The 24,324-nt window shown below is 37.1% G+C and overlaps 1 protein-coding gene across 1 annotated transcript in view; it reads left to right on the top strand.

Moving 5' to 3' along the window:
- Window positions 1–24,324, top strand: part of PIEZO2 (piezo type mechanosensitive ion channel component 2) — a 298,797-nt gene that overhangs the window by 85,989 nt on the left and 188,484 nt on the right. Inside the window, exon 3 of the mRNA XM_017819591.1 lies at window positions 18,426–18,551. Within this exon, the coding sequence (XP_017675080.1) occupies window positions 18,426–18,551 (126 nt within the window). The remainder of the gene's footprint in view (window positions 1–18,425; window positions 18,552–24,324) is intronic.

Consider the following 24,324-nt stretch of genomic DNA (forward strand, 5'->3'; position numbering starts at 1 on the left):
CTACTGTTTGGTTTTTCCTTTTTTCTCCTACATTAATTCTACTGGAATTTGGTGGGCGGAGGAGGTAAGCACACATACAGGTGCATGGAAGTTTTTCCTCCTTGTCTTTGCAATCCTTGAACATGAAATACACTTCTGGAGTGAATGGCTGCATTCCTTGAATCTTTTCAAAGCCTTCTTTTGAAGACCCTCTTTAAACTGTAAACGTCACTAATTTTTAACAGCGCCCTGACAGATTACTTAATATACCCTCTTAACATGCCTGTTGATACATTTGCACTAGACAGAATCTTTCCTAAGACTCTTCTGTGCTTCTATAGACTTTGAGACTTGGGATTCCTTCTGAGTGCAGAAAGCCCTACAGTTACGGTAACACGTCAACCATTATACATTTTGTGATCAGACAGTATAGTAAGGATGTACTGAAGAATTATGGTTTTTTTAAAACTTTTAATAATGCAGAATCTAAATGCTTCGGAGAGTAATCATCTGGGACCTTTTCTGATTACTGGAGTCTTGTGCATATTTATTGTAGATGCTTGTGAAGACCTAGACATATATTTTCCTAAACACATTTTTATTAGAAAGAGGAGCAGTGAATCCTCAGTAGGTGTCTCTGAAAGCTGCTAATCATTTTCAGAAGTCAGAATTTGGCTTTGTGGATTGTTAGTCAGTATTAAATTTGGGGGTCTTTTGAATTATAGAATGGCTGGAGTTGAAAGGGACCGTAAAGATCATCTAGTTCCAGCCCTCTGGGACGACTGGTTATGCTAATCATGTAGCTGCCTGTTCCCTAACTGGCCTAGCAAGACTTTAGGAAATACTTAGGGTAATGGGAGTGATTGAGAGACAGGTTGTAGATGAAGATTACTGAATATTTTTCAAAATATGGAATAACTTCCTTCTTATTCCTTTTCTTTGTCCAGATGTCAACTCTAGAAATTTCTAAGCTACCCAAAGACTCATGCATTCAAAGACGAGTTATTAGAGCTCTACCCATAAATAAGTGTATCTGGCAAAGGAACTATGTGAAAGATCACTCTTGGGTCAAGAACTTTCTGAAGGAGTTTGGGGTGAGAAGATAGAATTCCAAGAGCAATTAGATGCTTAATACTGCTGAAGTGCCATTTTAGATGTCCAAATAAAAACACTGGCTTCCTCAAAATCTATAACTAGCTGCCTGCTAACCTCAAGTTTCTCAAATTCGTAATATGTGAGCTATCCACAGTTTGACTTGGCAAGGCTGTGTTGTCAGGTATCAGTGCCATAACCAAAGAAAGATTCAGATTCATGTCCCTTAGCCTGTGCTCCCTAAGGACAAAAGCTGGTAGGTTCAAAGACAATGAAAACAGGTAGGTTAGTGGTTACAGCATGGGAAAGTGAGGAGAGCTGTGATGGAGGACTGTGTGGTTCATCTGACCCTTGTGTAATGCCTGTTGGAGGTGAGCAGACCCCTAGGTCTGGGCAGGCTCAGCCAGCAGCCTCTGATGGTGGTACACTGGATAACAGGATCTGAATCCACTTAAGCAAGGCAAGAAGGTGAGGTTGAGTTGCCATTCAACATGAACAGAGAGTTGAGTGCTCTGATGTCCCAGAGAAGGTGCCTGAGCACTGTCAGTGGGCGGGAGGCCTTGCCCAAGAGCTCTTTCAGGGATTGGTTAGTCATTCTCTTGTTGGGCACCCTATGAGCTTGTTTGTCCCCGAAGTAATGTGCTCCCTTTTTGCATATGATTTGACACCATTGTCTTGCTATCAGCGGCAGTGGGGAGAAGCTAAAAATTGCTTGTCAGCACCCTGTCGTGTAACTGTGATCACTGAAACACTCATAAATAATTATTATGGAGAATTGAAGTGACTATATGAGATTGGTATTGTCAGTGCAATTCTCCCAGTCACCTATGCTTTCTTACAGATCCCATGGAGTATTGCTGGTTGAGGTGCATCACTGCTGTAACATCTTGCAACACAGCTGTAATTATTGTCAATATTCCTTGGAAAAGTATCTGTAGAGATCTTTGCATGTCTAAAAATGTCCAGAATACTGCAAATGGGAACTTTCTACCATATTCCTTAATCTGTTATGCTCTGTATGTTAGTGATTAGGTATTAAAGCAGTCTAGGAAAGATATGTCAGTCAAACTGATACCTGTCTTGTACTGGATTTCTTTTTATTTAACTAAACAAAAGAAAAACATGAGTTCAAGTTAAACTTTAAAGGAGGCTCCTTTAGCTTCAGGACAGAGAAAAGTTAGGCCAAATGTTAATCATACCTAACGGAGATTGACTCAGCTGTAAATAAAATAACTAATGTACTTTGATCCAAGCCAAAGTTTGCTGTAATGACTTAAATATGTGGGATCATGTCTTGCTGATATGTTCAAAATAATTTAATTACAAGATGGCTAGGATATGCTACCATGAGTTGGCTACATAGAAATGTGTTCACATTTGAGCAGACAAGGCTGTAAATAAAAATGCTAATTCCTTCTGGGAGCTTTTTAAAATGCTTTAAAAAAAATAAATAAAATTTACTTCTTTTCTGAAGATTCATTTTGCTTGTCTGGAAAGAGTACAGTTCTCTGTAACTAAGGAACAGTTGACATACACAAGGAAACGTGGTATAATAATAAAGGAGAATACTCCTTCCCCCTCTGTCTTAGGAGAGCAGAAACCGAGAGAGCTGCTCAACTACTGTCATGGCAGGCTGTCTCACTCCCGGTATTTGTGTTGGGCGTCAGCAGAGGGTCAGGGAGTAAAATATCCATATTGCACTGCTCAAAACTCAGCTTATGTTGACAGTGGAGCAGAGCCTAGCTTCCAGGGGAGGGCATGCATGCCCTTCGAGGGATACCGAGGCAGACCAGGCTGATCCGGTCCATCCTCTCCAGTGCTGGGCAGCTGGCAGGGGTTGTGTGTCTCCCTGCCAGAGCGCCTGGTGCAGTGTTTCTGCAATGAGGCCAAGGTGGAGTATTTTTTAGGTTTTAATACCCTAGCTTTTAGGTGTGGGACAACATGAACCTGAAGTCACGCTAATGTAACTGCACTCATGAGTGCGCTCAGACATACATTACAGAGAGAGAGCTATCCACTATATAGAGAGATCAAATGTTGCCGTGGTGGTGTATAAACACAAACATGGTTATTTTAGCACGTGTTTGCAAGGTTGCATCACTTACATGTGGCAAAAAGCCCTGAATATGCTCCAGGGTTTATCCCCAGCAAATGGCCCTGAAACCTTTGTAGCAGCACTTGCTGTCATCTATTACACAAACCCCACATTTGCATGAAATCAGCCAATTTAGTGCTTCTTTAAGATGTCACTAACACTTCAGGTGTTACTTGTTAATGCTGTGTGTTGTTGCTGGTTTTTTCCCCAACATCCTTTCTCTTTCTGTGATTTTGTAACTTTCTGTGAAAAATTCCTAGTGAACTGTTATTTATTCAGGAGAATATGTGCTGCAACAAAATCAGGCTTTTTTTTCTTTTTTGTGAGAAAATGTTGACATTTGCCAATATGGAAATTCTTTGCCATGTGGAAAAAATATAAAGAAAATACCTAAGCTTTGGTAAGTTCAAACTAAATAGTTGTATTTTCGATTTTTTGAGCTGAACAGTGGCATTTCTTCCTTCCTGCCAAATGTTGTAAAAGTTCCTTTAGCAACTTGAATTTCAGCCTGAATTATTAAACATTGGCAATCAAAAATAGAATCAGACTTCCACTTTTGCAAACTTTGTGAACATCGCTTCATATTAAATATTTTTAGTATGTTGTAGACTAAGAAAAGGTCTGAATTTGTCTGACTGGAAAATAGCTTAGGCTACTGACTCTGTACTGAATACACATATGTTTTATACCAGGAGGATATATGTGTAAGATTGGGTTTTTTTCATTTGTTTAAACTATATTCCAGTGTTTTAGTTAGGATGCTGGAGTATAACATCAAATACACATTTCTCCCTTCATTAATAGTTAAGCACTTTTTGAATTCTAATAATCCTACAGAATTCACAGAAGTATGATTTTTTTCTGACACTTCACTCTGTTATACACTAAGTAACACATGATGTTGGAATCTGAATTGCTTCTTTGTAAAATATATAGTTCTACTTTAGTCTTAACAGACAAGGAGCAAAGTATTACGTATAACATTATGCAAAATCTTTCCTTTCCCAATGTGCAAAATATGCCGTGCTGGAACTGTTGAAGGACAAGTGTTTGGTTATAAGGCTGAATTTAGATGGCAAAATGGATTTTATTTACTGTTGCCTCTCAGCATACAAGTAAGACTGTTACTGTACTGTGAGCTAAGAAAAGATTGTCTACCTTACATCTATTTATTTGACCACTGTATGTTGTGTTCTTTTGTATGGACCCATCAACTGTGTATATACATACATACTGCTAAATTGAATATGTCCATTCTCGTCTCCCTAAAAATTTCAAAAGAAAGCTTTTTTTCTTATTTCATAACAATATTTTTGAGGTTGTTCAAAAGTAAAACCAATCTATATACAAGTGAATGTGTTGTATATTTCAATTTCTTTCATATTGGAAAAGTTCTCATTCTCTCCTTATCATAAAAATTGTATTAATATATTTCAGGAAAAAAATTATTTTTCTCAGTATATTTATAACAATAAAAGAGAGATTATGCTAACTGCAGATTAGGCACTACACTGTTTCAGTGATGTCAGTGACTTTGAGGACATTCAGAAATTACATAGCCAAATAAGAGTTTTCTTCTTGTCTTCCACACTTGAATCTCTATGTATGACAGATAAAAAATAATTCTTTGATTGTTTTTTCTTGGAATCGCAGAGATAGGAGAGATATGTATTATGTGCACCCAAGCTTAGGCTGCCAGGGACTTTTGAAGACTGAAACCTCTAGTGCCCTTCAACATTCAACAAAGGGCACAAAATGCAGGATTACGGGAACCTTTTGGACATTTGGCAGCTTTGAACTGATATTTTACGGTGTCATAATATCTCTGACTCTTTTATATATAACCTTCTGGCTGATTAAAAACACTTAAGTTGTCTTTAAAGGTATACTTAGCTTCTCTTCCTGCATAACCTTGGAGAATGGTAGAGATACATTTTCTGGTCATTTCTCCAAAGCAAGACTTGTAACTCACACTCCATGACAAAGAACTGAAACTAGTTTTACTAGTTGTAAAAAGCACAGGAATACCTTCATCCTTCGTATCCTCCATAATCTCCACACTTTATACCTTTCAATATTCCTTTTGTTGGTTTGGGAGTTTTGTTTGTTTGTTTGTTTTGTTGTTGCTGTTTTGTCTGCAAAGGCAACATCATTAACCATCTAAAAATCCAGACCATGAAAACAGCAAGCTACTCTGTTGCACTTCCTTTCTTTGCTGAATGCTGAAACTACACCCTGTGAAGCATGGCAGTACATACATTCCAATCCATCATCTTATGTACCATTTCCAGTTGCACACTTAGATTTCCTACCACAGGGAAAAGTATTTAAAATTGCTCCAGCAGCAACCCTTTCTAAAAAGCATCTAAAAAAGAAGTGTAGATAGCACAATCCTCCATTGCAGTCCCTAGTGCCTCTTGCGAGAGTTGTCTGAGGTTGTTGTCCCATCAGCCCTACTGTTGTCCAGCAAATGATTCCAAATTCTTCTTCCAGAAAGGCAGATGTGTGAGAAATCCCAGCTGAATTGCAGCGATGTCTCATATACCACTGCAGAGGCCTCTTGGATCCTGAGATGCTGCTTGGACAACAATTGAACTACATGTGTGCAGAGCACAGATGCCAAGTTCAGCTTCAGTGTTGAAGCAGTTTTACTACTTTTGGCTGCTGGATTCCCATAATTTTTGCTGTACGTGAAAGAATGAAACTACTGATCCTTTTATGTCTACCCCAGAGGACAAAATGCCAGATATAGAAGATCTAGTTGGACGTGAGCATTACTTAGCTGATGTCTTGCAGTGAATGCTTGGTAATTGGTTATTTTTAATGAAGAAATATAACTATTTTGAAAAACCTTGATAGAATCCCACAGGGCTATAGAGAAGAACTCAAGTATTTATCTTAAGAGACTTCGTGTACTTTCCTTTGGGTAGTTTTCGGTGTGTGTATGAAATAAGCTGGTCTATGAGAAACTTGATTCATTGTTAGGCCTGTGGTCTCACTATAGGTTCCAGACATTAGAATGGATAAATTGTGTTTTGACACAATTCATTTATTCAGAAGCAACTAGATAAAGCTTACAGTCTTTGAAAGTGTCTAATGTGACAACAGAATTTTGAAGGGTATTTCCTGTAGTGAAAATTGTTGGAATTTCAAAACAAATATTAGATGTTTAAAAGGGCATACATCTGGTAACCTTTATACATTCAGCTGCATCTCTGAGGGAAAAAAAAAAAGGTGATCCCTTTAGTCAGTGAATGCACTGGTTGCCTTTTACCCCACTTTGTTCTTGTGGGACAAGTGCATATCAAGGTAAAGTTTAAAAGAAAAATAATCACACATAAACCAGTGGTCATTGAGCTGACATTGGCTCTTAGGAATGCAGTTGAAGGCTTGTGATACAGGTATCTGTGGAATCATTAGTTCAGAGCCCCAACAGATGTTGAGAAAATAGATGTGAACATAAAGAAATAAAATGGAGAATGAAATAGAACATTGTACTGCTGTATAAAGCCATAATGTGCCTGTATTTTGTAGTGGTAGTGCCACCCTACCCTAAAGGGAATGTAGTAGAACTGGAAAAGAGTTCACAGAGGGTTGACAGGGATAACTAAAGTACATGCAGCAACATCTGAGAAACAGAGCTGTGATGGAGCTCTAGCTGAGAAAAGATGCAAGTGGAAGACTGTATGATTGAGAGGTACAGAATGATGAGTGATGAAGAAAGGATGGATAGTGATAATTATTCTTTTTCTCATAATGTGAGAACTGGGACCAATCAAAAAGATGTTGTTGATACAGTGAGCCATTGACCTGTGGCAATACACATATGTATGCTGAAAATTCACATGGCTGAGAACAGTGCTGGGAAATTTCACAAAGGAGAAACTTACCAAATAGGTCTGGTTCCAGCAATCTGAAAAAGATTAGAGGCTTGGAGGGAGTATTAATCTTGTTTGCTTCCCCTAGACAACTGTTTACGGCTGCTACTGATTACTGGTGAGAATGGTCTTTTGGTTTGTACAAGTGTAGATACAGACATTCTTAGCTTCTTTTATGTTCACAGTTTCTAGTATTTTAACAGTGTGCTGTAGGCTAATGGATGCTCCACATTATTAGTCAGTTCCACTGTTGGTTTGTTGTTTTTTTTCCTGTTGACATGTCAGTCTTTTTAGTTTCCTTCTCATAAGCTTTCATGTCCTCAGAAATTGTTTTATTTCCACCTGCTTAAAAATAATTCTGAAAATTCAAAGGGAAACGTTCTCCCTTCTAGTCTTGGGCTTGTAAAATTGAGATAATTTAAAAAGTCAATAAATTTATTCCTGCAAGATTTGTGTTTTAATGCACAACTCTTTATCTTTCCTTACCTTCATAGTATCAACTATTCATATTTTTCACAAAAGCAGTTTAAGTTTTCAGAATGTTGTTACCTGGTATGGATTTTATCCTTTAGCCTTTAAATGTGTGAACTGTTGCCACCAAATGCCTGGCCCACAGTAGCAACCATCCCAGGAAGTAAGAGAATCACTGTTCATTTATTATCCAACTGTACACTTAGCTGAAAGACAGCTTCCTAGCATGTGCTTGGCTTACTATAATATTGCCCACCTTTTTCCATTATGTGAAACATAGTAGTTGGGTGAAAAATTAACTGTTTGATTCTCTCTGCAGTTATTGTCCAAAAAATGTAATAGGTATTTTCATACCGAAATGTGATGGTTCATCTATGGTTTTAACCTGTAAGCTTATCAGGGAAACTTTATAGTAAACATTTTGGAGTTGAATATAATGGATTATTTGTGCAAAATTCCTTTGTCTGATTTACCTAGAACATGATAGGCAATATTAAAGCTATGATTTTACATACAGAAAGATTAAGAAGAGAGAACTGTCGTGTATGCATACATGGAGTTGATATAATAGTGAAAATACAGACGTAGTTGATGTTCTCTGCTTGGTTTGCAGGATGTTCCAATGAATGGCTTTTGCATGCCATTTGAAAGAAAACACTGGTGATGTCTTTAGATGTTCAGCATTTCACAGAGTACCACTCTTCCTTAGTGTAAACCTTTTATGAAACATTGAACAATGCTGTGATTTCTTCTCCCGAAGAAATCTAGTGTTTCTGTAAGCATAGGTGAGTTCCTTTTGGTCCAGATTTTATGTATCTTTGTAGACTACTGTCATGTTTTAACCCTGGTAGTCAACTAGGCCCAACACAGCCACTCACTCTCTTCCCCATAGTGGCATGGGGGAGAAAGAAGAGTAAAAGTGAGAAAACTTGTGGGTTGAGATAAAGACAGTTTCAAAGGTAAAGCTAAAGCTACACATACAGGCAAAGCAAAACAAGGTATTCATTCACCACTTCCCATGGCCAGGCAGGTGTTCAGTCACCTTCAGGAAAGCAAGGCTCCATCACATGTAACTGTGACGTGAGCAGAAACACCATAACTCCAAACATCCTCTCTTCCTTTTCCCCCAGCTCCATATGCTGAGCATGACACCATATGGTATGGAATGTCCCTTTGGTAAGTTGGGGTCAGCTGTCACAGCTGTGTAACCTCCCAATTCTTTGTGAACTCCCAGTCTCCTCGCTGGTGGTGTGAGATTAGAAGTAGAAAAGACCTTGACTCTGTGTAAGCACTGCTCAGCAATATTGAAAACATCCTTGTGTTATCTACACTGTTTTCAGCACAAATCCAAAACCTGTGCCATCTACTATGAAGAAAACTGACTATCCCAGCCAAAAGCAGTACATCTAGATCCATTTGATCACACACATAATATGAGTACTAGGCAGAATGTAACAAAAAAAATTAATTCTGTCATCATTATGGGAGAAAAAAGTATTTTTGTTCTGAACCCGTTGCAACTGGACTGGAAGACAAATCAAAAGTTACCATCAGCCAAAACTGGTATGTCCTAAGATGACATATCCTCCATTCCCATGACAGATTATTTCCTGTAAATCCTTTGACAGAAGTTTGTTCTTCTGAAATAATTGCCAGAAGTTTATTGAAAACTAAGTTTCCTGCATCATCTAAAATATCTTTCTAAAATTTCCTCTGGTTTCCATTGAGATTTCAAAGATCCGATGGGCATGAACATTTTCTGTGGTAACTACCTGGACACCTCAGCATACGGTTCTTACCTGACTGTCTAATTCTCATCTGTGTTATAGTTTTTACCAATTTGCCAAGCATGGAAGTCAAATTTATTGGTTTGTTCTTCTTTTACATCCTATAACCTATTTCTCTACAGAATTTTACAGAATATGCAACATAGACTCTTGGGAAGTTGGTATTTTAATTTCCTTAGAAAACCACCTGATTTCAGTGAAAGGATACTACTAATGTTTATAGAAAACTCTCTGGTCCTCTTCCATCTGCCCTCTGGAACATGTGTTTTGAAAGTGATATTATTTTTTTCAGAGAGAAGTATGGCCACGTGGCATATGGGTATCACAGTATGTTCTTCAAACACCATGAAACTTTTAGAACAAAATTATTTCCACAAGTAATTTGCTTTTCCATCTTGTCTTTCTACTTCCCTTAAGCACTTCTGGTAAAGGGAGGGAATGAAACTATGCCCTTGCATATCTTACTTCAGCTCTATGTTGGCAGGAGGGCTTAACATTTTTGAAATGCAAAGTTGAAGTTGAAATGCTAGTGCATTTTGGCTCAGGGGCTCTTCGACTGGGTCATGAGCTGCTTTATGTTGTGCTAGTGATACTGGTGCAAACTCTTTGAAAAGGGGTTAAACTCTTCGCAGCACCTGTGTCTGAGCTGAAGCAGCCTCTAGAACTTCTGGGAAAAGTTTTGCCAAAGGTAGAAATTCATACCACAGCTTCCACTGCAAGTTCAGTACTTATGCACACTTACTCCCTTGTGAAAACATCATGGTGCAGGGTTTGGTTTTGCCATAGCTGTATTAATCCTATTTACATAGGCTTCTAGCCTTCCTCTCTCGCTCTGCCCTGCATCACATTTGTTTACTGCTTATGAACACATGTGGGTAAGTATTCAAGGGAGAAAATTACTCACCTCCTAGTAAGTAAAGATTTTTTGAAAATGTGGTTCAGCACTAACACACGACCTGCTGTCATCTCCCATTACTTGGGAGTTTCTTGAACTCTCTGTTATTGAAGAAATTTAGTACTGGATAGTTACCTGCTCTTTACGACTGTGACAGAAATGAAGAAAGTAAGTTGCAAGCACTGCTTCTAACAGACAATAATGGCTGAATTAATTTGAATTCAAAATAAATATTATCTTTTAGTGACAAACATGGAGAGCCTGTCTCCTCAAGGGAAGTAAATGTAACTCTGTATTAACAGCCTCAAACCCTCTTGTAAAAGAGCAGTTCTGGCTTAAAATTGCTCAGTGTTCATATGCACTAGTATCTGAGATGATGTTTATTTCCTGTGTTTAGCTTGGTACAGCCACCTGTCAAATTATGAAGCAGACATCAAGTAGCTGTTATTTGCTTTGAAAGCTTATGAGTATTATCTGGAAAAAAAGTGAGCAGTTGAGTTCTGAGTCTTGTCTGACAAAATATTTTGTTAACAAAATGGGTAAATTGCCTGTGTAAACTTGAAAGTCAGAGATTATGACTAGCTTGAACGATGGCATTGTCTATTGATGCAGAGGATATAGTTCAGTTTTAGTAGTATTCTGGGCATGAAAACTTCTAGGAAAAACAGGAAATCCTGCAAGAAGCTGGAGTAAGGAGATATTTTTTACGCTATGCAGCACTTTCTATGTTTTCATTTCTAAATAATTTTTTTTAAATTACACATAGAATTTTTCACTGTGTTTACCCAAGTCTGGTTGGCGCTCCTGCAAAGTAAGTATCTATCTCTAGACTGACTTTTTTTCCTTCCTAGAGTGCTGTAGTATTTTAAAAAGAGAGAGAAGCAGAAAGAGAAATAAAAGGAAATAAATAAGTGTATAAAAGAGTATAAATGAATGTGCATTTTTTTGTGCAGTTACAAGCCTGGAACAATGTATCTTACTCTGCTTTTAAAAGTAATGTAAAATTTTCAGGTAATGACATATTTTGTGACAAACTGTTACAAATTCTCACTGGTCTATCATCTGAGAGATAATATAATTCGAAATGCAAAGGAATACATTTTAGTACAAAGAGTTGCTTGAAATTAAGGAATTATGGCTTTTTTGTAAATGTTTTAGAAAGTTTTTCTATTGGTCACAGTTGTGGATTGTGACATTTGACTACTACACATGGGAATAGGTGACACATTCAGGAAAACATGGACAAAATTTCAAATATTGGGAAATTTTTCTCGAAATTCTGAATCTAAAACTGATATGTTCTGTTTTTCAATGTGGCTCCTTAAGCACAGAGATTTAAACATAACTAAAAATAATTGCACGAAGTCTTGAGCTGTTGTTTGTGGATACACATTTTCAGGTTTGGGCCTTGGTAGGTACAGAACAGACCATGGAATTAGTAATTGCTCTCTATTTTTGTCTTGCTGCTGGAAATCCAGTGAGTAAACCATGTGGTTTTGTATTTTTGCAGTGATGATGTCTGTCCACTTTTAAGGCTTTAGTAAGCTCAGATCCTCTGAATAGAAGATGATTTTGGAATACGAGATACTCTTTGGGGGGAAAAATATTAATGCATTTTGTATTAAGCTAAATATAGATGTACTGATAAATATGCTTATTGTGCAGTAGAAGGGTGGCAGCACTTTCAATAGCACTATTTTAACCATTAAAATAATTCCTGGCAGTATGATTTAAACATTATCTTTTTTTGAGTCTACTTAAGATGTTCATGTAAGATTTAGTGAATAGGAGCTGATATGCAGTTACTTTACTTGGTGGATCAATGCCTTGACATTGCACAATATACAGTGTACAAGGCACACCATTATCAAATTTTATTCTTAGAATACTTCTTGCAAATAATTGCCTTCCTCTATCCCTTGTTCATAGCTTTGTCCCATTATGTTTCGGCACTCAAGAGGCCAAACCTCTAAGCATAGCTATACTGTGCACGTAGAACTATGAATATTTTACATCTAGGAAAGGTTGTTTAATAATACGTATGACTGGCACTAGCAAATATTTAGCATTGTTCTTACAGAACCTGAAACTGGAGGGCACTCTCTCTCTGTGCCTCCAAAAGTGCATGGGGAAGAGAGGCATTGAAAACAATTAGATTATGCCTACCCTCCCCATTTGGACATAATTACACATTGTATCTGTAAGGAGAAAAAGAGAAAATTAGCCTCTGCAGAGCATTGATTTGAACAATGCATGGTGTAGAGGTATCTGAAGAGATTTGATTTCTACTAATTTGCAGGCTGTGTGCTTTAAGATTGGTCACATCAAGTATTAATACCCTAGTAGTGAAGAAGTAAGCCTTATTTTATGAACCTTTTATGCATCACTGAAAGCTCTTCAGTCCCTGTGCATATGCTCAGAGATATGCATGTGTTTAAGTGCTTTCTTGGACAGAGCTAAATTGCTTTGTGCCTTTCCGACGTAACCGTGTAGACGTCTGGAAATCTCAACTGAATTTAGAACTCATTTGAGTCCTTTCTTCATCTTCCGTGGTCATCAGGATGTGTCCTGCTGAGTTAAGTGTCCATTAGTGTACAATAGTACTGATGAATTCAGGAAAGGGGACTGGCCCGTGTTCTTCAGTGTTGCTGAATGCCCACACTGAAATACAGAGTTTTCCTGTCAAATGGAAGAGGGACATATCAGTGTTTATTTCATGCTTATAAACTTTCCACTGAGTATATGTCTATCTAAGTGTGTGAATCTACATTTAACACTTGTGGCCAAAGTGGCTGATGTTCATAGTGGACTCAGTGATGATGTTTTTCTGATTATCGGCTGGAACTAACTCTGTCACCTCTGAACTTTTGGCTAAAACCAGCTTCAAATTGGAACTCTTTTCTTGCATTTATGTCAGTAAGTTATGTCAATTAATGTTAGTTGCGATATCTTGAGGCACTTAAAACAGAGCTGACCAAAGGTAGGATTTCTTTTATATGGGAAATTATGTTTCCTTTTTTTTTTCTTTCTTTGCAGATCAGATGACCCCCAAACTTCCAGATTTTTACAAAGGACATGTATTTTTAATTAATTTTTTTCTTAACTTCCCATCTCAAGGTGCCCCAAGCTACAGTATAGGTTATGTTGACAGACTCTTATTTGGAGCCATGGAGCAAGAGATTAAGGTCTCTGGACCCTGATGGAATGTCAGGAAGTTAAGATTTTAAAATTCTAGCTAAAACAAATTCTGTGGGACTGACTCATTCTGTGCTGCAGAAGTTTATTGCAGCCAAGCCTTGCTCGCAGAGCTCTTTACTTTTATGTTTGTCACTTACTGATGAAGAGGTTTATTAAAAAAAAAAATCCTCAATGGCTGTAATAGAGTATCTTTATTAACTGAAGTGTCACTAGTTCAGGAGGTAAATGCACATTAATATTTATCACTCACTGTATGCTATCAAAGGTTATGTGAAAAATGACTTGTGCTTTGGTATTTCATCTACTGTGATCTGAATAAAAAGTGATGTGTAAAAAAATTCCCAAGCATAACTATTGAAGAAGAGCGTTGCAACTGTTTGGAGTACAGTATTAGCCTAAAAGAGATTTTAGAATTGTCCCAAAACCAACTTATGTCAGAAAATACAACCTTAAGGTTACATTTAAAAAAAATTCCTGTGCAAAGTAATAAAAGCTTTGAATAATACATCCCAAAACTTAAATCTTTAGGTGAAGTCATTCAGCATACATATGATGGTGATGATGGAATTACACTGTTGGAATACTAAACAGTCTTCGGTTAATTTTTAGAAATTATTTTCCTCCTCAAGTTTCCCTTTCCTGATATCATTGTGATATGCAGAATGGATACCGACCCTTTGAATTTATCACCTTTGCATATAGATGCTTGGTACTACTTATTAAAAAATCGGGATAAATGGTTAGCAGTATTATTAACTTTGTTGGAGACAAAGTTAATTTAATTATGCATCATAAATAGATCCAAATGAGAAAAAAAGTAGTGTGGAATGAAAATGCGCCTTGCAAGCAACTGAAGATTTGGTGTGGTATGGTATGGTACGATTTTTGTAATAGACCAAGGCTCATGGTCAGATTATATTGTAAGAGCTAATATATGTGATTTTAAAGCAGGTCTCAGTGACAATTTGCCATTCAGTTATTCCATGTCCTGTTAGCACATCCTTTTGGTAAAAGCTCTGAGGAAGTTCCAAGTGCACAAAAAAATTAAATTCTGTCATACTCTTGCTGTTTTAGGGAAAGGAGTAGCAGAAAAGATCACAGGACTGCTTGTCCAATCATGAATGTACTGTTTTTCATCGTTTCATCATTGATGGAAGTGATGTGAGCAGCAGGCTCCACCTTTGTGTACAATCATGATGTAGGCAGTCAAGAGGTGCATGTGTGCTTTGGAGACAGCAGTCCTACAAGAACACATTAAAATAGTTAGTGGTACTGAGGTTTCATGCCTGTGGCTGGGGGGTACATGCCATTACTAATCTGGCTCTTGGCTGGATTACCTTTGAAAAATAAGAAATGGATTCCTCTGCCACATGTGAAAAGCTTTTGGCCCTCTTGAGACCAGTTTAATGTTGCACCTGAGCTGAAGAGAAAGAGGGTAATGAAGCATTTGCATCCTGTCTGGCTTTCTGCAGACTTGATCAGAGGGGAGAAAGCCCTTTGCCAGGAGTTTTCTGAAGGGACAAAGAGACTGGAGCAACCTCCTTGTGTGTTTCCGAGACATGAGTACATTTCTAAAGCCACATACCAGGTTTTGGTCCCACTGGTGCCATTAGGAATGACACCTGAAATGGCACCTGAAAGCAAAACCACTTTTCTTAGTCCTTCAGGCCAGTTCTGAGACAAATCTGCTCTGCCTTTTCCATCCTCCACGTTTTGCTGAAGCTAGTGGTGGAGTAAAATCAGAACCAAGCATTCAAGCTACAAACTGAGGTGTTTTGCCATTAGATTTTTCTTATTTTAGTCTTGATGGGCATAGACAAGTCTATACATCTAAGACAGAAATTAAGGAATCAGTATATTGTGACTTCTGATGTTGGCTGGGGCAAATCTTTTCTGTCCGCACAGGTTTCTCTGTGTGACAGTCAGCTTCCATTCATGTCCCCAGGGACTTTCATGTTAGGGCAACTGAACAGTTAAGGTATGTTTTAGCAAGTAAATTGTAACATTATGAGTTAAAATTTTGTAAGTTACAAAAAGAATTTAACATTGTGACTGAATTAGAATAAATACAGATTAAAGAAGGATGACAAAAATCTTTCTTCCTCATCATAAGAAGCTCTGGTTTTTTTCAGGAGTTTAATTTTAGCTGTCTCTTTTCTCACTCTCTCAGTTCTGTATGCATACAGGTAATTTTTAATTTGTGTCATTTAGAACTAAGTTTACAGAAGAAAAAGAAAAATGTAAGTAAAAATATAGTCTTTTATCCAAACCCTGAAACTCATCTCTTATCCAAATCAGTCACTTCTTCCTTGGCATAAATTATGTATCCAGTTCAGCGAATTTATCACTCCCATTTCTCCCAGGTTGCTGATAACTCTCCAAAACTTAGTATTTCTTACTTTTCTTCAGATACTTTATGTGTCTACTTTCTGCTGGCAGATATGAATGTGGGGCAGGTAAAGGGCTCTTGGTCAGTAGGATCTGGTGGTGATCCTGTCCCATTGATAGCCATGAAGAGAATAGCCCTTGTAGAATGCTGTAAACTGCACTGAACATAACTAGCTGCCTTCCAGCTGTGTGTTTACCCTACCATATTTACCAGTAAACTGAGAGACTCTTTATTTCTATGAGTATTTATAGTCTTTTAAAATTTTCCCTACTTTATGAAGGAGATCTTTTTTCAACATTTCAGTATTTCAAGAAATACGTTTTCAGCATTTCCTACATTTCTTAAAAGGAGTACAATTGCAAAAGTTAAGGCTTTTTTAAAGAAATGCTTTGTTCAATATAAATTCAAATGTGTTTGTTTTCAAATTTAAAAAAAATAAGTCTAAAATTGAAATATATTTTGGGGAGGTATGACAATTGAAATACTGAATGATGTACCCAAGGTTTTCAGAAGTTTTATTTCTTTATGTGGAAACATGAAGTTTGGGAATTGAATGTGCATTGACTAACTGTATTGCAGTTTTTCTCCTTTGAACATTGACTCAGGGAATTCTATCAGAAAATTCAAATCCACTTCTTTATGAAAAATTCAGTGCTTTATATCTATCAAATTGTTAACTCGAGCACTGAGGAGAGTTTGTGACTCAGAACTTCATAAATCGCCAAACTGACTTTAAGATCTGTACATTTTTGACACAGATGTTAAACCCATGAAATTTATGTTCTCAAACTCTTTGTCCTCAGCTTTGAGATAGGTAGTTTTTTAGTTCACTTGTGTTCTGAACATACATCTCTTGTAATACCAGGAGCATGGGATCTAGTAATGAAGGAGCAAACCATCAAATATTGAAATTTGCAAAAAATCGTAAAATATAGCAGCCTTTGGATTGCATTAGATATGACATCACATCTGACATATTATTTAATAACATGTAGTTTGTCATATATTCATTCTTCTAATGTTTTTGATAATATGACCTATTTAGTTATTTATGCTTTTACAGGACTTAGAAATTGTCCTAAGCCAGGACACTAAGCCAGCTTCTGCAGAAAAAGAACAGAAAACGACCCAAAGAATTTAATATCCAGTCTTTTTAGTGTAGTGCTCTGCTACCCAGGTTATCTTCTTTCTGTGTGGACTTTGGTGACTAGTGAATAGGTCATACAAGGCACATATCTACTGAATGTATCTTCCTTTTCAGATTGCAGAAACTCATGGACTCATTCTTGCCATTTTTAATTTCGTTTGATCTGTTTACTCTATTAAAAAAGGGAACTTTATTAAAGGTATTTGGTATTCAAAATTTGCAGTCAAGATAGTGATCATTTAATAAAAGTTTTGAGTCTGATGGAATGAGATAGTCTACAACTTTCTGAAATTGTTGAATTGTGTTTATCTGATTCTTTGCTTTATAAACTACCCTTCAGGCCACTGAAGACATGCTTGAACTATAACAAATATAAAGCAAGAAGCTGATTTATTGGCTAGATACAGAATGTGAACTGTCATGTTCTTTCTAGTAGTTGCTCGTATCAGACACTTGCAAAATAAGAATGAAGAAAACAGGCTTCATTTAGAGTGGACATTTCACAGGTATACTTTGCTAGTTTTGCCCTCCAAAACCCTAGCTTTACTTATAGCCTTGGGTAAGAATTCCAACACTGCTGTTTTTTAATCCATAAATTAAAAAATTACCCTTAAATGTACGAAGCAGGTGCTGTAAAATCTAGTATAAAATACTTCGGAGATAGACTTTTTACTGCAGATAGGTTAGGTAGGGTGATATTTAATGTTGTCTTTTATCAGGAATTCAACTTTGTCTTGAAGATGCATATTTCCTGACATACTAATAATTTATTTATTCATACCTTGCAAGTTTGGCTGCCTGTGATTAAGCTGAGTGTGTCCTAGAGGATTTATAAGGCATTTCTAAATCTTGATCAAACATTTTCTATTAGCTTTTGAATATATATCCTACAAATCATAGAGAAACTATGACCAAATGTGTCTGGCACAGGATTCTTCAGTGTATACTGAAAATTATTTTCAAAACTTCTAAAGGAAGATAAAGAGGGCAGCCGGCACAAAGCAAAGCATTCAATGAAAATATGTCTATACTCCTGAGCCAAACTGAGGTTTTTGTGTTGTTAATCCCCCTCCCAAAATTTGTTTTGTAAAGTGTAATTAGATTAACAGGTTTTATTTTCTCAAAAGTAGAAGTATCATTCATATTTTGTCTTTGTACCAGGTAATGTGGTGATAAACATTATGATGTTGTTAATATTATTGATCTAAAATTGCTGTCTGGACACTTGAGAAACTTCCTTTTTTTAATTAAAAAAAACACCCAAAATATTGGTAGCAGGAGTCATTGCTGTTTGTGAGTAAAGTATACTCAAAACCACTATAATTTAAGTATGACTTTTGCTATAATTTTGACCATGAGGGACAATCATGATTAATGTAGAACTGACTTGTAGAAATATGCTTGGTCAAGATGTTTTTACTGGTTTTAAACTGAAAACCTTTAAGTAATGTTTGGAAATTCACCAATTATATGTATGTATACTTTGTCTTTTAGGTCATACAGGACGATTATTAAAATCTCTGTGCTTCACCAGTCTGTCATTTCTGCTGCTGCACATCATCTTTCAGATTACAATAAACAGTCTTGAAGCTGGAAAAACTATTGAACCTGGTTTTAACTGTGAGTAAAACATTTTAGTTTTTATTAGCATTTTAAACATCCAAATGCTTCAGTGGTTTGAAAGGTGAAGGGTTGATGAGAAGGCACTTAGCAGTGTGCTCCTGTGGGTTTGCAGCTTGCTTCTATTATCCAGCTTTTTACCTTAGGAGTTACTGTCAGTAGGGCAAGAAGACTAGATGGGTTTAATAAACAACAGAAACGTATATGTAACTATGAGATATATATATATATACATATATATATATAACTATTTTGTCCCCACCAGAGATGCAGTTTCTTTAAGTTTACCACTGACTATTGCATATCTTTATTTTTTAGGCTTTCTCAAAATCATCTCAGAACCTGAGATAGCTACATATTTGTGTTATTAGATTATAATCCAGTGGGCTAAGAGTAAAATGAGATATAGTAATGAAACCCCCTCTATCCATGTATTATGCCTCTCTCTGGCATAACTCTCTCAAGTTTTGCATTTATTTTAACTTTAAATCTTGACTCTAACATTTCTATTTCTAAACAGTATTCATCCCTTTCTTGCCTGTGCTGTATAGGAAGAAGGATTTTCAAGTTTTCATTTATATGTTAGCTCTACTTAAAAATATATTCCATGACATTTTGTATCTTCCTCTCTCAGGAAATGTTGTTCAATAATTCAGAAAACAAACATTCTTCATTGTGCAGAAGTTAATTAAAAAATCTATCCAGTGATTTAGATATGTAACCTCCAGGTAGAAACTATTTGTACTTGTCTTACAGTGCTTACACTTAACATTTAAACCTGTCAACTCACCTTTGATAAATGTCCATTTAATTTTTCACAAAGTATGCTGCTGCCACTTGAGTAAACAGTTGTACTACAATTCAACACAAGAAACCTTATGTGAAGTAAAGCATTTGACTTAAAGTAACAAAATCCTAAGGAAACTTGGAGTAAGCATTACCATTTCACCTTTACCTTCCTTAATTTCTTAAAATAAAAGGCATAATTGTGTTCATGAAACACCAGTTTTAACTGGAATATCTTGGGCTTTGGTGCTCAAATCAGGCCTTCACAATCTAAAACTACATTTTCTTTTCTTTTTTTTTAAGTGTCTATCATTCTTTGAGTGAACTGGATGAGTTGTTTTCCTGTATGTGTTTTGCATTCTTATGGCTATGAAGATGTAATTTTTACTTAGATTGGAGTAATTGCATTATCTAGACACCATTTGTATGAGTAGAGAGTTCCTAACTGTCCAAGACAGAGATGCAACCAGTGAATTTTTCCTCCTTTTATGGTGGGAACTAGGGTCTGCAGTGGGAATTAAAATAATTATTTCATCTTGAAGAGTCCACTCTTCAGGATAAAATGTGCTATTTGTGTCTGTTTATTCACAGTTGTCGAGCGCAACAGTTTATATTCTAGCTGCCATTAATAATGATTTTCTTACTTGGGGCCTCACAGGACAATGGGTATAGCTGTAGGAGTACATTAAATGTGCCTCAGATTGCTCTCTCACACTGAGACCAGTTGAAATGAGATGCCCACACTCTCACCATTAAGCTCTTTTTGCTTCCTGGGCACAGAGTGTGGTATGACATTGCCTTTTGGGGATGTTATTTGGCCCAAATTTTGCCTGAGTTGTTTGGGAGAGAAGGTTAGCTGACCAAAGTTGTTTTGAGTTTTTTTTAACTGTTTAACAACACGAAAAATTTGGCCGTTGAATTTCAGTGCCAGAATGTGTTTGCAGAGTAAACTGGCACCATTTAATTTTCTGGTATGGCTATAGCTTATGAGCTTCAGGTGAAACTAATAAGGAGGGGCATGTGGTACTGGCATTATAGATGCTGGACCCCCAAGGTACTGAAGGAGAAGGTAAAGTATGTATAAAGACCGTTGTGAATGTAGGGGATAGAAAAGGGCAAGGCATTTGGTAGATCAGGCAGTAAGATCAATTATTGTCATTAAATGATACCAGAACATAGATGGTACTGTGTGGGTGAGGAGAAAACAGAATTCCCAATCCAGAAAGTACTTTGGTAGCACTTCTCCTTGTAACTATTTGGTGCCACAGCTCCACTGTATTTCCTGTTCCCCAGCTATATGAGTAGCGCTTTGCAAAACTGACTGCAGCTGTGTGCTAAGCCGTAGCTGGAGAAATGACAGCACTTTGCCCCTAGCATCTGCAAAGTTTTATCAGCCCTTCATTTTAGACTTGGTTGTTAGTGTTTATGCAACTCTTTTTACTCACTAAGAAGTTCAAAAGTGTAGACTGGAAGACTGGAGTTTTCTGCTTCCCTATCCAGACTCAGATCAACTATTAATAACATAATTTTATAGCTAAAGTCTTTTCTGATGCTTATCATTAGGAAATTTTTTCCCCATTAGTCAAAATACCGTCTGCGTCTTTCAGCCTGATGTGGAAATGAAGAAAAACTTTCCGTTAGTTTTTATGGTTACCTGTTATGTATTTGAAGGCTGCAGTCATATCTGTCATATGTGCTCTTCTCTCATCCTCTTTTTACACAGCCTCAATCCCTTCAAACTTTCTTCATGCATCATGTTTTTCAGAAAGGAGATTATTCTTATAATTGTTGGTCTAATTCTGTTTTCTCCAAGAGTTCCAGATATTTCTTGAAGTTCAGTGTCCAAAGCAAGGCAGTATTTCAGCTGAGAATTTGCTAGCATATACTGAAACATAACAATTACCCAAGTGTCTTCAAGTCAAATTCCCTGCATTATTGTATGGTACTTTTTGCAATGGTAATATTGTCTCACACTTTACTTGTGATTCAATGAAACCCACAATTCCTTTTCTACAGAACAGACCACTTTTTTCAATCCTGTATTTTTGTAGGTGAGTATTTTTACAGTGTAGTGAAAGTTTATGTTTGTCCATTTTTTCCCAAAATGGTTTTATTTATCAAGATTGTTCTGAATTCTATCTCCTCATTTGCTAGTGGCTCCTCTTATGGGAACCATCTGCAAATACACCTTTAAGGGGTTTTGAATATACTAAAGTGTTTGATTTTTCCTTTAGATATAATCTGTGTTTTTATTTTGATGGAACTGTAGTGTCTCCCCCAGTTTAAATAAATTAAACCATAGAGTACTGAAGGGGCTAGTGGATGTTATGGCAGGACCCCTTTTGATTATCTAGCAAAGGTCATGGGAGTCTGGGGAGGTCCTTGCTGACTGGAAGCTGACCAGTGTTATTCTAATTTACAAAAAGGGTGTGAAGGAAGACCCAGGAACCTACAGTTCTGTTATTCTAACCTCAGTTCCTGAAAAAACTGTGAAGAAGATTATACTGTGTATTACTGAAAGGCATTCAAAGGTCAATGCATTCATCAGGCACAGTCAACACAGATTCACAAAGGGAAAGTCCTGTTTAACTTGTTTGATACCCTTCTATGATAAGGTCACCTGCCCAGTGGATGAAGGGAAGGTGGTGGATGTATTTTTCCTGGATTTTAGGAAGGCTTTTGCTATTGTCCTTCCCAGGATCCTTCTGGATAAGTTGTTCAGCTGTGGGATGAGTGGGTTCAAGATGTGCTTGGGTGAAGAATTGCCTGAAGGGCAGGGCTCAGAGGGTTGTGGTGAATGGGGCCACATCTGGCTGGCGACAGGTTACCAGTGGTGCTCCTCGGGGTCAATTCTGTGGCCAATTCTGTTCGATATATTTATGAGTGATCTGGATGTAGGAGTTGAGTGCAACATTAGCAAGTTTGATACCAACAATACCACAGTGGGAGGTGTTGTTTGGGACAAGCTGCCTTGCAGTGGGATCTAGACAGATTGCAGCACTGGGCTGTGATCAGTGGGATGAAATTTAACAAGTTTCTGTACCTAGGATGGAGTAATGCCGGGTACAAGTAAAAGCTAGAAGAGGAGTGTCTGGAGAGCAGCCCTGCAAAAAGGCATATCTGAGGGTGGTGTTTGGCAGCAGGCTCAAAAGGAGTCAGCAGGGTGCTCTGGCAGCCAAAAGGGCAAAGCCAATCCTGGGATGCACCAGCATAGCATGACCAACTGCTCAACAGAAGTGTTGGTGAGGCCTCAACTTGACTACTCTTTGTAGCTCTGGGCCCCACAGCTGAAGACAGATGTTTGGGTACTTGAGGAAGACAACAAAACTGGTGAAAGGACTGGAAGGAATGCCCTATGAAGAGCAGCTGAGAACTCTGGGTTTGTCTAGTTTAAAGAAAAGGAAGCCGAGGGGTGATCTTGTCACTCTACAGCTTTCTGAGGAGGGGAAGTGGAGCGCAAGGTGATGATCTCTTCTCCCTGAGGTCCGGTGACAGGATGCTTGGGTATAAATCAGAACTATGCCCATTAGAAAAAGTTCAGATTGAATATTAGGAAGCATTTCATTACCAGGGGGATGGTCAAACTCTGGAACAGGCTTCCTGGACAGCTGATTGTGCCCAAGCCCGTTAGCCTGTCAGAGGCATTTAGACAATTTTCGTAACAACATGCTTTAACTTTTAGTCAGCCCTAAATTGCTCAAGGCGTTGACAATCACTGTAAGTCCTTTCAGAATTAAATAGTTCTATTCTATATACTGCCTTCATGTAAATGAGGTGTGTGTAAGGTAATTGTGCACTCTTGGTGTGTTAATTTCTAGGCTGAGTAAAAAGAGAATACAAGGAGGAAAGTAAAAAAATTACAATAGCAGAAAGAAAAAAACCCTTGCAATTATTTTGGTGTATATATAGTTGGTTATTTTTGCTATGATAAAGCATGGGAAATTTTCATGTGTTCTTTTAGTGATTATTCCATCACTTGCTTTCATCCTGCAGGAAAATTAGTTGATTCTACAAATCCATAATTTCCACCTCAGAAATGTTCTAACTTAATTCTATACTTTTTGTTTAAAAAATGTGTGGTCTATATTAGTAGTTAATAATCTAACTCTTGACAGTTTCAGAAATGGGTGAGGGGGGTGGTACCTTTGTCTTCAAATTCTGTAGGTTAGTTTGTGTCAGTATTTTCAAATGCCAGCTTCTGAATCAAAAGATCATTTTCTGGTTTTAGCTTTTCTTTTCCCCCTGCTGTATTAAAGCCTCTGAAAATATTTTCATTTTGGTAGCATAAACACTTGAAAAATGTTTAAATTAGAGGTGTGATACAAACTATCACCTCTTAAACCTTATAGAGTGGTAGTTTCATTTTGGAAATGAAGAACAACTATCCTTTTACATCTAGAAGCAGTTTTATTTGGGCCATCTGCAAACGAAAAGCAGGGCATGTAGAATTTCAGGCTCATTTCAAAATATTCTGGTATTATCCTGAATTTATGTAATTCAAAATCAACTGATAGATAGTACTCAGGATAAGTCCTGGAATGTTTAACTTCTTTGGTTTGTTGTTTTTTCCAGCCCTTTTCTCCTTTAGAGTTCATACACCTTCTTTTTCAGGATGGCTACAAAATGCTACAGCATTCTCTAGATTATGTTGGTGTATTGATAAAGGTGTTTAAGAATGTTTGGCCAACTGAAGGATTTTGTTTCTTAAAAGCCTTATGAGTATCGCCTAGCACTAATAAAATTTTGGTTTTAGTAGCCCTTATTTAGCTTAATGAAAGATTGCTGGTTAGCCACAACCTCAGTATGTGGAACTAACATTGGATACCTCCCGGATAGTTTCTTTTTTAAATCAGATTTTATATAGAAAGGAAAAGAATAAATACAGAAAGAGTGAGCTGGGCTGATCTTCCTTAGCCATGAAGAGCTAGGTTATCAGGCTGGTTTCACTGATGATATTTCCATATAACACAGAATCTGATTTTGAAAT

This window comes from Lepidothrix coronata, unplaced genomic scaffold (assembly GCF_001604755.1).
Source record: "Lepidothrix coronata isolate B3197 unplaced genomic scaffold, Lepidothrix_coronata-1.0 Scaffold75, whole genome shotgun sequence".
In the NCBI taxonomy this organism is placed as follows: domain Eukaryota; kingdom Metazoa; phylum Chordata; class Aves; order Passeriformes; family Pipridae; genus Lepidothrix; species Lepidothrix coronata.